The 14,374-nt window shown below is 39.0% G+C and overlaps 1 protein-coding gene across 1 annotated transcript; it reads left to right on the forward strand.

The window, feature by feature from the left end:
- The first annotated feature begins 10,195 nt into the window (after positions 1–10,195).
- On the forward strand, positions 10,196–10,867 carry LOC147419389 (uncharacterized). The gene has a single exon (XM_086506207.1). The coding sequence runs from the start codon at positions 10,196–10,198 to the stop codon at positions 10,865–10,867; it is 672 nt and encodes a 223-aa protein (XP_086362333.1).
- Positions 10,868–14,374: the final 3,507 nt, after the last annotated feature.

Below are 14,374 nucleotides of genomic sequence, written 5' to 3' on the forward strand. Positions count from 1 at the left end.
TATGCAGGAGACTTGGAGAAGAGAAGGTCCACTTCAGGCTATGTTTTTGAATTCACTGGAGGTGCAGTTTCATGGTGATCTTGTTTGCAAGATTGTGTTACCTTGTCTACTACAGAGGCTGAATATGTTGCAGCTTCAGAAGCTTGCAAGGAAGCTATATGGCTTGGTCGACTGGTGTGAGACTTGGGAATCAATGTTGAGATGTATGTGTTACATCGTGATACCCAAAGTGCTATACAATTGGCAAAGAATCCAGTGTTTCATGCAAAGACAAAGAATGTGGATGTGAAGTATCACTTCATTCGTGAGGTGCTTGAGGACAAGCGATTGCAGCTTGCCAAGATTCACTCCACTAAAAACCCTGTTGATCTTCTAATAAAGGGCTTATCTTCAGAGCAGTTTGCACATTTTCGGGCATCCATGGGCATTGAGTAGATGATCATGGTCATTGTCTACCTGTATTGTATATATATATACATTGTCACCCTAGCTTAAAGGCACATTGTCCTTTAAGTGGGAGGTTGTTGGGGTGGTAAAGCCCAATGTGCCACGCCTAAGTGTTGGGCGGCTTGAGACTACCGAGAACTAACACTGACCATTCATTCTACATAAAAGAATAAGGACTCATAACCCTAACACTATTGTGTTTGGAGTCCACCCAAACCTGTGTCTCCTCTTTTCTCCATTGCTACACGCACACACACACACACACACACACACACACACACACACACACACACACACACACACACACACACACACACACACACACACACACACACACACACACACACACACACACACACACACACTCTTGCACGTGCTCTTCAGCGAGAACCTGAACGAGTACGACCTGACAAAGGTGCATCCAATTTACTATCACACAATGTATGCACCAGTCATTTTGGCATATCTCTAGTTTGCTCAATTTCACCCCTTTCCTCATCAAGTACATCATGTGCATTTGCATCAGTAATAGGCTGATTTATAACATTTCCAAAATCCCCCATAGGCTATACATTTGCCTCATTGGAATTTACATTCGTACTTCCACCACTAAAAAGAGGCAACAAAGTGTCATAAATATCATGTGAGCTTACATTACTGTCTCTAGTACATGACAGTAAGGGCTGAACAGAGTCTTCCACAAACACAACATCCCGTTGATGAGGCTCAGGGCACCCCCACCCAGACACAACCCACTAAACCTCGGAAATCACCATATACTCACATACATGCACCTCGGGCTCGACCAACACAGAGATCCTTGCCAAATCTCTAGCATGTGAAACACCCCTAGATAGGTAGTTCCCAGTCGACAATGCCCCCAGACCCTTGAAGATCACCCACAGTAGCAACGATGGCCTATCAGCTCAATTTCCTCATGGTGCACACCACATTTTCATAGAAAGAATTTATGTATTTGACACACTTTGACCACACGTGCATGCGATACAATAAGATAGGAGAGCGAGGGAAGAGCACCATATAATGATACTAATTTGGTTTAGTCCAACTCATTAAAAAAGTGAGTTCAGTGAGGGGCAGGAGGGGAGTCACCCAATTAAGGGAAATCATTGATCCCACAAGCAACCATAGGAGTTTAATAACATGCCAAGAGTAGAGTTACCCGGGAGGGGATTGCAAAGTAGAGACAAATGGTAAACGCCTATAAATCAATAACTTCCCCAGCTCAATAATGCATAGCAATCAATTATTGAGGGAAGTAAAAGGACGAGACTCATGGTAAACCCTACAAAACAATATAACAACCAGTTCTATCATGCTCAGAATAAGCCACTCATAGCCTGAAGTAAGCATGTTGTAATAGTTTCATAGCCTCTCAATTGCCAGAAGAGTGTGTGTGTGTGTGAAGTTGGATGAAGCTAATAGTTCAAGTAGCAACCCCAGTAGGTTAAGTATAGATGTGAATGCAGCTAGATGTAGCTATCATAGTCAAATGTCATGACCAAGAGTGTGTGTGTGTGTGTGTGTGTGTGTGTGTTTTGTTGTGTCTTTTTTGGTTGTGTTCCATAAAGGGAAAGTCTCTTGTGTCCTATTTTGCACCCATTAACTAGGTGGTTCCCTTTTTCTTGTTTGGGTTTGTAGATATGGATCTAATTTTGGTTGTGTTTGTGTTTTTTCCCTTTTCACCAAAATTCCAAGACGAAGTGCTGCCAGTAGAAGCATTAGGAACATGTGATTTTTCACTCGTGGAAGAACCATGAGAAGTGGCTACATTGTTGTTGCCATTTTTTCTTTGAGTAGAAACAAAAGCCTATTCAATTGCATGTTGTTTAGCCTTGTTCTTTCTTGAAAGTGACTCTTGCAATAGCAACGTGCATAATGCATCAATTTGAAAACATCAGAATTTCCCTAGGTCATAAGTCTCCAAGTACTAGCAAAATTCTGGCAAGAATTTGGCAATGCATCAAGAATAGTCTGCACAAGTGAACTATGAAAAATGACTTCATTTTGTAGAAATGTGTTGCTCGTTAATATTCTTGATATCAATAAGAAAAGTGTCCATGTCATCTTCCTCATGCATAAACTTTGACTCCAGCTCTTTATGCATGAGCCTGTGCATCTGTAACATCCCAATGAGACTGCTCAGCGGTAGGCAAAACAGCTCTGGGATTAAATTCCTACCACCAAAACCTACAACATTCTCAACAAAGTCTGTATCCACAAAATTTGGATGCACATCAATGCCTTGTAGAACATTCCAAATGCCCTTTGACAAAAGAACATGTTGCATCATGTAAGCCCACATTGGGTAGTTATCCCCGTCCAATTTATCCTCATTAGCAAACATCTTGAAAACATCTATGTTGTTGTCAGCCATGGCAAGTGATGGCATCTGATGTGAAACTACCCAAAAAGAGGTAAAACAAAGTAGGACCAACGCATTCTATGCAACACAATCTAAAGAGGACTGTAAGGAACCTATTTTGGGAAAAAATACACTAACAAAAATTATGCACAAAAGAATAAAATTGCTTGTGCAGTACTATTTGTAGTGGAAACGGAGGCCAAAATGAGCCAAGAATGAAAATTATGAGCACACCAAGTTGTACAAGATCTCCCGAGGTATATGTCAACCTACTGATGCTCACCAAAGCTCGTAAAAATTAAAGAAAGTAAGTAGGCATGTGCTAGCAATGCTGGCAACTATGCCCGGGAGGATGCAACCTGCTTTGATACCAATTGTTAGAAATAGGGGTGCAAGGAAAAACACACAACTTGGAGAAGATGAAGAATCTGATGGCACACAATAGAGAATATATTTCTTAATGCACAATGGAAAGATAAGTTAGCCCTAGAGTGATAGGCATATATACAATGCACAAGGGAAAAAACCTCCTAGTGAGGGAAAAAATGCCCCGACGGTCCTAAGTGTGTTCACACACATCACTACCACATATATATGGTAGAATTTTGTTCCAAGATCCACCCCATTCCTACCATTCCTATGTTCATCACGGTCATCGTGTCATCCTTCTCACTAAAGGAATCATCATCAAATACCCCCCTTGTCAACTGGGTATGCCATGATCTCAAAGTTTCCCTAAAATCCTCCTCTTCTTAAGGCACTCATGCAATTATTTTCTTGCAAATCTTTGATGATATTCAAATGGAAATATGTATGACGTGTGTTTCCAATCCAATGATTTCTTCTACGAAAACTAGTAGAGAGAGAACGTGAGAGAGACGGAAGCAGTTAGAGGAGAGACATTAGGAAATTTGGGAGGTCATTTGGAGGGCCTTCTAAAATAATACAATTTTTTCCTTCTCTCTCTAGAAAATTGTGTGGTAAAAGAAAAGGTGTCCTCATCAACCGTTCAAAAGTGTACTTCAAAGTGGATTCTTTTCACAGAGTCATAATGGCCGTAATGATTGGTAGAATGTCCCTTTTCAGTTATATTGAATGCACCTCGTCATATAGGAAGGAATTTCTTTTCTATACAATGTATGCAGTAGGTAGTCTAGGGAGTAATGGTGTTATACTCTTCCGTTTCTTGATTTTCTTGACTGTGTATTCATGGCTTCTTCATCCACCACCTCAAACCTTCTCACTAAACATCATAAATATCATCTACACGTTGATTTGAGTCCTGAATATGAGCCTCTATGCAAGCAAAATAAAACAAACACAACAGTAACACAAACACAAAAAGCAAGACTCAGAGTAGAAGAAGCAAAACACATAGATTTATGGACAAATGGCTCCCTCTATCCTTTGAATCCTATGACCAATGCATCCCCTACATTTGTAAATCCGACTACTTTATTGACCTTTGCAGGTGACAGACAGAATGGTTTACTTGGCTACTACAAAGCTCTAATTGGAAAATCAAAAATTTAGAAAAGCATGGTTCACCATCAAGAAAATGAGATTATACAACTTTCTACTTGGCATTGTAATGACCAAAAAACCCTTTTGCAGCAAGTCTAAACTTCTACCAACAGCCAATGTCCTCATTTGTACAATGCATGCTCTTTGCAGAATTGTGGAGAAGTTGGTGTATCCGTACATTGGGTTTGCTTGGAAAATCAAGAACTTAAAAGAACAGAAGGTTGCGGTAGTGGCGCCCAAACTAGTTTTGTCAGAGATGGGTCTCCATGGGGGCAATGTGAAAATCCAGCGGGATGAGAAGAGGTAAACCAATGATAAAGATGTACCTTGCAAACCATCTATTGGTGGGGTCAAGGCACATTGTTTTTTATCAAATCCAACAAGCGTCAAAGATTAAAAGCTAACCAAGCGTGGAAGGATATATCAGTCTACTTATGTCAGCAAAATTGAGTTTCAACAATGGAAAAATCTCCATATGGCAGTGAAGGACCGGGAACCCACAACTCGCAATGCCAAGGGTGAAGTGTGGCGTTCCATCGATGTGATCTTTCAGATGTGTGACAAAGATGAGTGGACACAAAATGATCTAAACAAATTTAAGGAGATCCTTCAGCTACTAAAGAAAGCATTTAGGTCAGCTTGGACTAAAACTCAGATTACTCATTACATGGTATTGTTAATGAAACCTTTTAAATGATAAGGACTAAAAGGTTGTTTAAAATTCCTGACAACTTGTTTTATTTGCAACACATCATTTTCAAACACTTACCATGCTTCATTCAAAAGTATGGAAACCCAGGCATATGGAACACCCAAGGGTTGGAAAAGTCTCATTACATGGCTAGGAATACATTTTTCAGATACACACGTAATGGAGGCTCTCGAGATAAGGCAAAAAATTTGAAAGATTTGCTCCAATAATTTTATCACAGAATCCTTCATCGGATGCAGCAAAAACATGTATTAAACTGTTTGGCAACAAAACAATCAATTAGGCATTTGCAACAAAAGAAACGGAAACGAGTAGAGGCATTCAACAATTCCAATGCTCGTGAAGGCTAGAGAAAGTGGACAGAGACAATGCAATATGGTAACCATAGGTGGATCAAGAGATTTTGATTTAGGTTAACATGTGCAAAAGATGCCTAATGAGCTACTAGATACAATACAAGTCACAAGCCTCTCAACTTGATGACAGATTGTGGATATCTTTTGGCACATTACCCTTCTATCAGATCATTAAATGTTTGCCATAATCTAATAGTTCATTTGGGTTTTGTTTCCCCAAAGTGAGTGCCATTGCTGTGTATGTGTAATAATAGGCTCCACGACCACTAGTGTACCCCGGACAATATCCAAAACATTCTGTAGCAAAAACTTTATCGTCGACGAGGATAACTTTGTCTGCATTCTGTGGTAGCATTGGTCCACCTAGGAAGCATGACCTTCTTGAGGGCAAATGTTGTAGTACTTCCCTCTTGGGACATTCCATTGTGAAATACTAGTATGGGTGCCTCACATAGTCTGGGAAAGTATTGTCCTAGTGCTGCATCCCTCCCACGATACTCTCTTGTTAGATGGCGAATAAAGTCATCCTTTTCAGCAATCCATGACTGTACATAAAAGAATGAGTTAGAGAAAGATAATGATAGCTAGATTTTTAATTTTTTAATTTTGTGGGGCCGGGGGGCTTACCATGTAGCTCTCATATTTCATATATAAGTCATCCTTCCATAGGTCCACTGACCTCGTGGACCCTTGTGCGGGATGCGTAAACCAGTACTCTACTTCCTGAGTACTGGTTGATGGCATGAGGTTGTTTCTAATAGCTTGGAATGTGGCCTCATCTGGGAGTGTCTCTCTATACTTTTCTACCTTTTCAAAGCAAAGCTTGAGGCACTCCATCGGGTTACTAGAGGTTTCCATTGCCTTGTCGTCACTACTGTCATCAGATACAAATCCACTTCTCCCTTCTTAAAATTTGGAGAGGGTTGCAAGTGCAAAGTCCGCCCTTAAAGAAAATATACTTTGAATGTCATGGAGGAAAATGTAAGATCTCTCACCAAATTTGAAGTGTGGTAGTCCAGGAAGCATCAATGTGGCTTGTTTCTCATTAAAGCCAGAGACATCTAAAGGTAGTTTGATATCAGATGTTTTAGATGTAAGTATTTTGCTTTGTTGCACCTCTTTAGTCTCTACCTCAAGATTAATATCCTCCTCAATCTCAGGAACCTCATTAGACTCCAAGCCCTCATTATCTTGTTCATTAGGTGGTAGATCCTCCTCATCCATTACCTCTACAGGATCTTTCAATAGACTAGCAAATAGAGAATTTAAGAATAGAAGGAACCCAAAGGACTTTTTAAGTAGCTTGCAATATCTTCAAATGATGATGCGGTTGCTGAACAGAGGATCTATTCTTTCCTCAAGGAAGACTTCAACGTTCCTCTTTCAACTTTTGATTACCAATGAAACAAGCACTATGCCCTTTTCAATTAAGCTAATAAACTATGGGTGGGCAGGAGGTACACAGGGGTTTTGTTGAGGTTTTCTTGTAGTTTGAGCCTATAATTACTACTGATTAGACATCTAATTTCCCACATATTGCAAACTAACAAGGTTTTTACACCAAGAACCTTATGAGAGGAAATTGTATCTGAGAAATGAGCTCAATATTTTCTTCATTGGAAATGTTACATGATCATCAAACCATCTACAAAGTGTGGGTATGACATGCTTCGCGCAACAGAGCTAGATTGCTGAAATCAAATGCAGCTCTTCAAAAGGCTGTATTGTAACTCATCCAGCACAATCATGCTTTTATTGGAGAGTGAAATCTAGAGTACTGATGTCATACCCATAACATGAGTCAAATAGATGAGGCAATGTTCATGCATATATTAAGATAGGTTGCCTACCTTTTTACCATGAATGCGTCCTCATTTGCCGCTCCAAACTTAAGCTCTCTTGACAAAATCCATTCAAGAGAATTTCCAATGAGGATCATAGGTCATGGCATGGATTTGCATGGTACATAACATGTCACTTGAGTAATCTCAATGGCTAGATGGGATTTGAAAGCAAGGCCTTTTTGGAGTCGGCAAAAAGGTGCAAATTCTCCAAGCTTCACATTTCCCCATTTTGGACAAGCACCTAGAAAAGCAAACCCAACTTGAAGATAATGAGATGTTGGTATCATCCGGATTACTCTCCTAGGTTTTTCAAAATGTGCAAAAGATCAACCATCATGCAAGTTAACTACTGTTGTCCAAGTGCAAAGCCATATTTTCGCTCCTGTCATCAAATTACATTTGGCCCTCATCCACAAAATTTGACTTTAGTCAGAGTGATTACATGTGAGGAGTGATTACATTTGACTTTAGTCAGAGTGATTACATGTGAGGAGATGCATATACCCGTCTAATTGTATTACAAGAGACTAAATCCCCCTCCATTTGCTAAAAATAGCTGTGAGCTTCTTAGCCTTCCCATCATCAATGCACTCCAAGCAAAGACATCCCAGACATGAAGTGTGACAAGGTTCTAAGCATGGTAATTCTTTCATCAGGTTAAATTTCAAGCTCTAGTGCCTACGTGGCACTAGCGAATGCCCTTGATGTTACAAATCTTCAAGGGCATTCGCTGGAGCCACATACGTCACTCCTACTCAAAAAATATCACCTTTTGAATGCAAATACTAGGAAATTACCATAATGAAGCCGCCTACCTTCTATTTTTCATTCAAGGAATTTCCACTGAATTGCTTGCTTTTTATTTGAAGAAGGTTCCATCACTAATCCGTTGACTTCTATTGTAAGGAATGTCTTTGAATTTGAGGCTCTACATGCCAACCCGTCAATAGCATTTAATGCTTCTACAAGGTTACCAAATTTGGTTGCCAAGAATGTCTCTTACCAACAACCCCGGACTAGCAATCTTCTCATGAAATCTTTCCCCATGTCTTTTTCTATGTAAGCCAATGCCTACACAACGCAAGCATAGGTAACTAAAAGCCCTCATTTTGCATTGTCCTAAAACCATCTAAAAGCAACCTGGCAACTAAAACCTAAGCCTAACCCTACCGGCCATATCCTATAATCAATGCACTCCCAAGATATTCCTTTTTACCAAAATATTATGGCTGGACGATGGCCGAAAAGTGGTCGGAAAATGGCCAATTGGTTAGTCGGTGGTGGAAAGTCTTCCTCGATCGTTCTCCTGTCGGGCATATGCCCTACAATTAATGCACTCCAAGAGTTGATATTCCAGAATATACACATACCATACCTCTCAGCATTATGAATCCCATTATATGTTTAATATCTTTTGTAGCCTACACTTTTCTAGCTTTTAAGACTCCTAAGCTTGCAATTTCAATGGTTTTACAAGAATAACACATGGAATCCATGTCTACAAATTGCCAAACACAGTGTCATTTTTGGCAATAATTCATGTGCCCTAGCAACCTTCTGATGAGTTTTTTTGCCACTTTCATAGGTACATTTGCATGGGAAGCCCTCATATTGCATCGAACCATCTTTCTCAAAGTTGAGCTCCAAATGACCAAAATTTGCTTAGAAAGCAGCTCAACACATTGTAGGCTTTTGAAAATAACAACACTCAGCCTCCATATCCATAAATGGTGCAACCGTGATAACCATTTTTGAATAAGCCTTGTGTAGGCATGGACTAAGGATCCAAGTGTAGTGGACCCTTGGTGGTACAAGGCAACACTAAGTATCATTGGTTGAGTACATTAAATATCTAGATTCTTTTACTGCCCCTCTCAATGTTATAATAAAGATTATAAGGATCTTTGCCTTTCAAGGATGCATGTGGATTTCAAACTAGTTTGAGGGAAAACTAGTTGGACAACCTGGATTTATGCCAAAATATAGGATATTCACCAAAATTCACAACTAAAATGCCCAATATTTTACTTTGAGAATAAAGGTTCCACCATATTACAACCGATATTTTTCATTTTCAACCGGGAAATTTACACTACAAATTAGGATATGTAAGCACTAATCACAACATATGCTTTAAGTAGGCATTGCTGATTCAAACAAGACCATGCACTAGATCCATTCAAAACTTCCTAGGGCCTATTTCCCTTGAAATTTTCCCCTTCTGAGCATACCTTATAGTCAGAGCACTCCATGGGACAACATGGAGGGAAGGGAGGTTCTTTAGGACATGTTGGACCTTAGCAGGGTCAATGCATGCTAAGGTGGTACACTTTTTGTGGTTAAAACCAAAGTGGGAATGCTTGTTCTTTTAGCACTTGCAAACCTTGAAAATTTTAAATGTGGAGAATATTGTAGGGTTTGAGGGAAAACAATGAAGACGAAAGGGGACGCAGCCCGACTATCATGCCACTAGTGGAGAGAGAGAGAGAGAGAGAGAGAGAGAGAGAGAGAGAGAGAGAGAGAGAGAGAGAGAGAGAGAGAGAGAGAACCACAGAGTGCGAGAGAGAGGATCTTTGCAAGCTTGAAGAAGATGGCTCTCACAAGAACAAAATCACCATGGATGTTGAGAAACATGTTGCCTAAAGAATTAGGCGCTGAGGTGCAAAAAACATTAGGACCTTGAACAACAGGGGAGACAAGATTTAGGGTTAAGTAAATTCCACTATCATAATAAAGAAGAGCATTACGTCGACATCTACATGGATCATTTTGTGACTTTGTGGTGCAAGTTTACGGGTTGCATGTGAGGTATTTTGTGTGTGAAGCAGGTGGTCATTGGCATGCCCCCAAAATTGAATATTCACGCCAATCAACGTTTTATTGCAGTAAGGAACAGTTCCATCAGGAACATGGCCTATGGGTTACAATGTTCAAAGAGGTACATTGTAATAAAGCATTGAAGCCAGAGTACTATGAGGCATTCATGCTGCAACACCATAAGGTATACCAGGAGCCTCCCATAAATTACATTGTCTCTATTGCCTATGCCCGTGCTTTTGTTCTAGAAAATTGTAAAGCCAATAACACAACTCGGAAGAGCCCAACAAATAATAAAGACTGGGAAAGAAAACCTATTGCTTGGGCCATGTTCACTAAAGAATATGTGGCCAATGTCATTAAAAAAAACACTCTTGCCCAGAAAGTTGATAGGTGGAGAGAGGCCAATGGGGCCACACACGTTGTGGCATCACCTCTACTCAATGTGAAGCTTGAAGGGAAGCATGAGGTAGAAGAAGTTTCCATCGTAAATGTGGATTTGCACGACCATATCTTGGCAGCAAAGAAAATGGTTAGCACCTTCAGTGAGAGGGTTCACGAGAAGAAAGAGCAGCTGCAGAGAATGAATGTAGAGTTGGAGGCAGCAGAGGTAGACGTGTGCAGAGAGGAAGGTCTCTTAAATGGAGGATCTATATTTCAAAAGAAGCTAGCAGATTCTCAGTGCCAATTGGAAGCAATACAGACAGTGGGTGAAATTGCAAACACGAAGGAAATCATAAGACTCTATGCTGACATTAAAGATGTGAAGGAAGTTCTATAGCTTCTAGGAGCTTTAAAGTTGCCTGACTATGAGAAGCGTGGGACAACTTGCCACATTTGCTTGCGTGTTCTTGAAAAATGCTTTGTTCGTATTCAAGGGGGTCTAAGTACTTCCATATATTGTGGTTTCTTATGTGTAGATAGAGACGGATAGGGTGTAATAATTGCTTGAGCAGGATGTCCGTAGGCTTGAGTTTTGCAAAGACATACTTAAAAAGCTAAGGCAAAATCATGTATACACAATTCATCCATTTCCATTGTCTGACAGTCACAACTCAAGTTGTCTCATCATCGATGATGTTTGTGCATCATGTGGCTTGGGATTTCCTCACAACAATGAGGTAAAGTGGGTGTTTGTATGCTTCAATGCAAACACCCTACCACCTCTTATGCTTTGCACATATGTGTGGAAATTGAGATACGTCCATGTCTAGTAGCTGCAATCAAGTGTTGCACGATAAATGTGCCCACCCTTAATTGCCAAGAAGTCTCAACTAGTACGTTCAATTGCAAACTTGTCTTGCTTTAAAAGGTAGAAGAATGCACCTCAACATTGGCGGGGGGAGCACCTAGTGACATAGAAATCACCTTTTAATTGGTAGAAACCACCCATGGAGCGGTAGAAACCATTGTGGAATTGGTGGAATCCACCTTGGACCTGCTAGAAATGATCCTTGGGATGAGAAACCATAAACTTGGGATAAGTAGAAAGCACAAGCAAACCTGCTAGAAACCACAATTGCATGCACTATAAAGCAGTGAAGGAAAGGTTAAAGTTCAGTGACCTGGTAGAAACTACTCTAGGAACCATACTAAGACATTGTTTCTACCATTGTAATGGTAGAAACCAATAGAATGCACCTAAAAATTAGTGGGGGGAGCACCTAATGACATAGAAGTCACTTTTTAATTGGTAGAAACCACCCATGCAATGGTAGAAACCATTATGGCATTGGTGGAATCCACATTGGACCTGCTAGAAATGATCCTTGGGATGATAAACCATAAGGTTTGTATAAGTAGAAAGCACCAACAGATGTGCTAGAAACCACAATTCCTTGCACTACAAAAGTAGTGAAGGAAAGGGTAAAAACCAGTAATCTCATAGAAACTAGTCTAGGAACCATACCAAGACATTGTTTTTTGGAACCAATAGAAACCATTTTGGACATGGTAGAAATCTAATTGTTGGAAGAGACCATTATGAGCTACTTGAAAGAAAATGACAAGTGGTAGAAACAAGGTAGATATTACCTTAACACTTGTAGAAACCTTAAGAAAACTGTCCCGTAAGAAAGTAGGTGGGTTTGAAGATTCCATGGATTGGTAGCAGTAACTTTTCATTAACGTGATCACAAACTCATAAACACGTTAATATCATTGAGTGATCACACATGAAAATCACGTGATTGTGTTAAATATTAATATAACCCTCTTGGTAACCTGCAAAAGCCCTTTACACTAGTAAACCCATCGGGTTTTTTTATTTTCCTTGCAAATTCATCATGATTTTTTATTTTCTGAACAAGCCTACCAAGAAAATACAAAATCCTAGTAGGATCTTCTATATATAGTAAAAACTCTACTATGGAATTTTGACTAGGAAAATCCCTAGGGAGTGTATCGTAAGCCGGGTACAATTATTTCTCCTGGTGAGTTGACCTAAGGTTCCTGAGTCACAAGACGTCATATTTCTGGGTGAAGCATGATTCTTAATACGGTAACCACTTCTTACAAAACTTAAAATACTTAACCAAAAGAAAAGGCTACAATGACAAAAAAATGGAATCTCTTAAAATTCATGCTCATTGTGACAAAGCCACTAGTCTGTAAAGGGGCTAAAGTTGGTTATAGAAGATGAGTATATTTCAAAAATGAGTTGATAGTTAAGGGTTGGATGCCATGTACTAGTGTACTAGGTATCTAAAGATCCCTGAAGTCTTGCATTTTACACCATCGTATGTTTTAATGGATGTATATTATGTGTCGCTACACAATATGAGAGCTACAATCCTTAATTGGGTGAAAATAGATTTTATTCTTTCAATTGAAATGCATAAGGGGGCTACAATCATTGATTGGGTAACTATAGTCCTCAAGTGTGTAATCATATTGAAGATTTCATAGTTTTGTTTGATGCATTATTTTAGATAGAGAGTGCATTGTGCATTGCAAAAGAGTATTGGTGCATGAGTTTGAAATCATTCATATTGTTACTTTTCTTTGTGTTTTGCAAATGATTATCATCGTTCCAATGTTAAAGTTGATTATTATATGTTGCATGTGAAAACAAGTAAAGAAAAAACCATAAACCACTACATATAGACAATGTGATGTTTTCAAATGTGTCTTATTGTCTACAAATCGTAGAGTACGTAAAAGTAAGGCTCCAGTGTGTAATTTCATTGAAAAATTCATACTTTTGTTTTATGCATAATGTTAGATAGAGAGTACATTGCAAATTGCATAATGCATAAATTTAATTTTTTTCTTAATAAAGATTTTACTTTTAATATATATTAAAAATAGAGAATTATTTTCATAACTGAATATGAAGTTCTTATATCTTCAACTAATAATACAAGAAATGGACCAAAATGCCGGCACAAGTGGTATAAAGTAAAAAAACGGCAAAGAGTGAGAATTTTCTCACAACATATGTGGTCAATAGGAGTGATAATGTAAACTTTGCTTCATCACAAAATTAGATGGGGCTCCACGAATTAAGGATCATTTTTTGGGTAGCTGTAAAAAGAATTGTCGAAAATTCATCCTCTGGCACCTACAGTTGCAAAGTGTTTGAAAGAAGAGATCACAAAGAAGGATGGCAAGAAACAAAGGGTAGAGAAATGTAATATGCATGCATGTCAAGAGCATCCAGAGCCAACTACCAGTCATAGTGATCATGTGGTGACACCAACGAACACTACACAACAATATATGCAAGGAGATATAGTACCAAATAGTGCTACTTCTAACTGCAATGAGGTTGGTCTTAGGCAAATGCGACAAAGATCATTGCATAAAAGTTTTCAAAAACAAATGCTAGAAGATGCACAAAATGCACTTGAGTGCATTAGTCATGATTGACAAAAACCATTGGAAACATGCATGGAAAAATATCGGTGAGTTCAGTCTAGGATTTTCAGCCCCTTCGTATCACACGATACAAAATGATCTACTGGCTAAATGTTATGCATAAGTAAAAGAGCGTGTTTCCAAAATAATTCTTGGAAATATATCGCTTTTAGGATGCATAATTGTTAGTAATAGTTGGTTAAATATTGATAGAAAATCACTGGTTAGTGTTATGTTTCTTTTTCCAAGGAGAGAGACGTCAACGGTTGCAATACACGCGGTTTCAACTTGGTGCTAAAAGATTGTTATAGTAGTGAAGAAACTATATAATTTGCAAAAATAATTGATGTAGCACAACAAGTTGTGAAAACCACAAAGAGTGATTGATTTGTATAGAATGTGCATGTCAGTTATGTTGAAATAATTTGTT

The sequence above is a fragment of the Adiantum capillus-veneris genome, chromosome 29 (assembly GCF_014529385.1).
Source record: "Adiantum capillus-veneris isolate H3 chromosome 29, ASM1452938v2, whole genome shotgun sequence".
NCBI lineage: Eukaryota > Viridiplantae > Streptophyta > Polypodiopsida > Polypodiales > Pteridaceae > Adiantum > Adiantum capillus-veneris.

What these genes read in the sequence shown, in the direction of transcription:
- LOC147419389 (XM_086506207.1), top strand. Translation starts at nt 10,196, where the DNA reads ATGTTCAAAGAGGTACATTGTAATAAAGCATTGAAGCCAGAGTACTAT.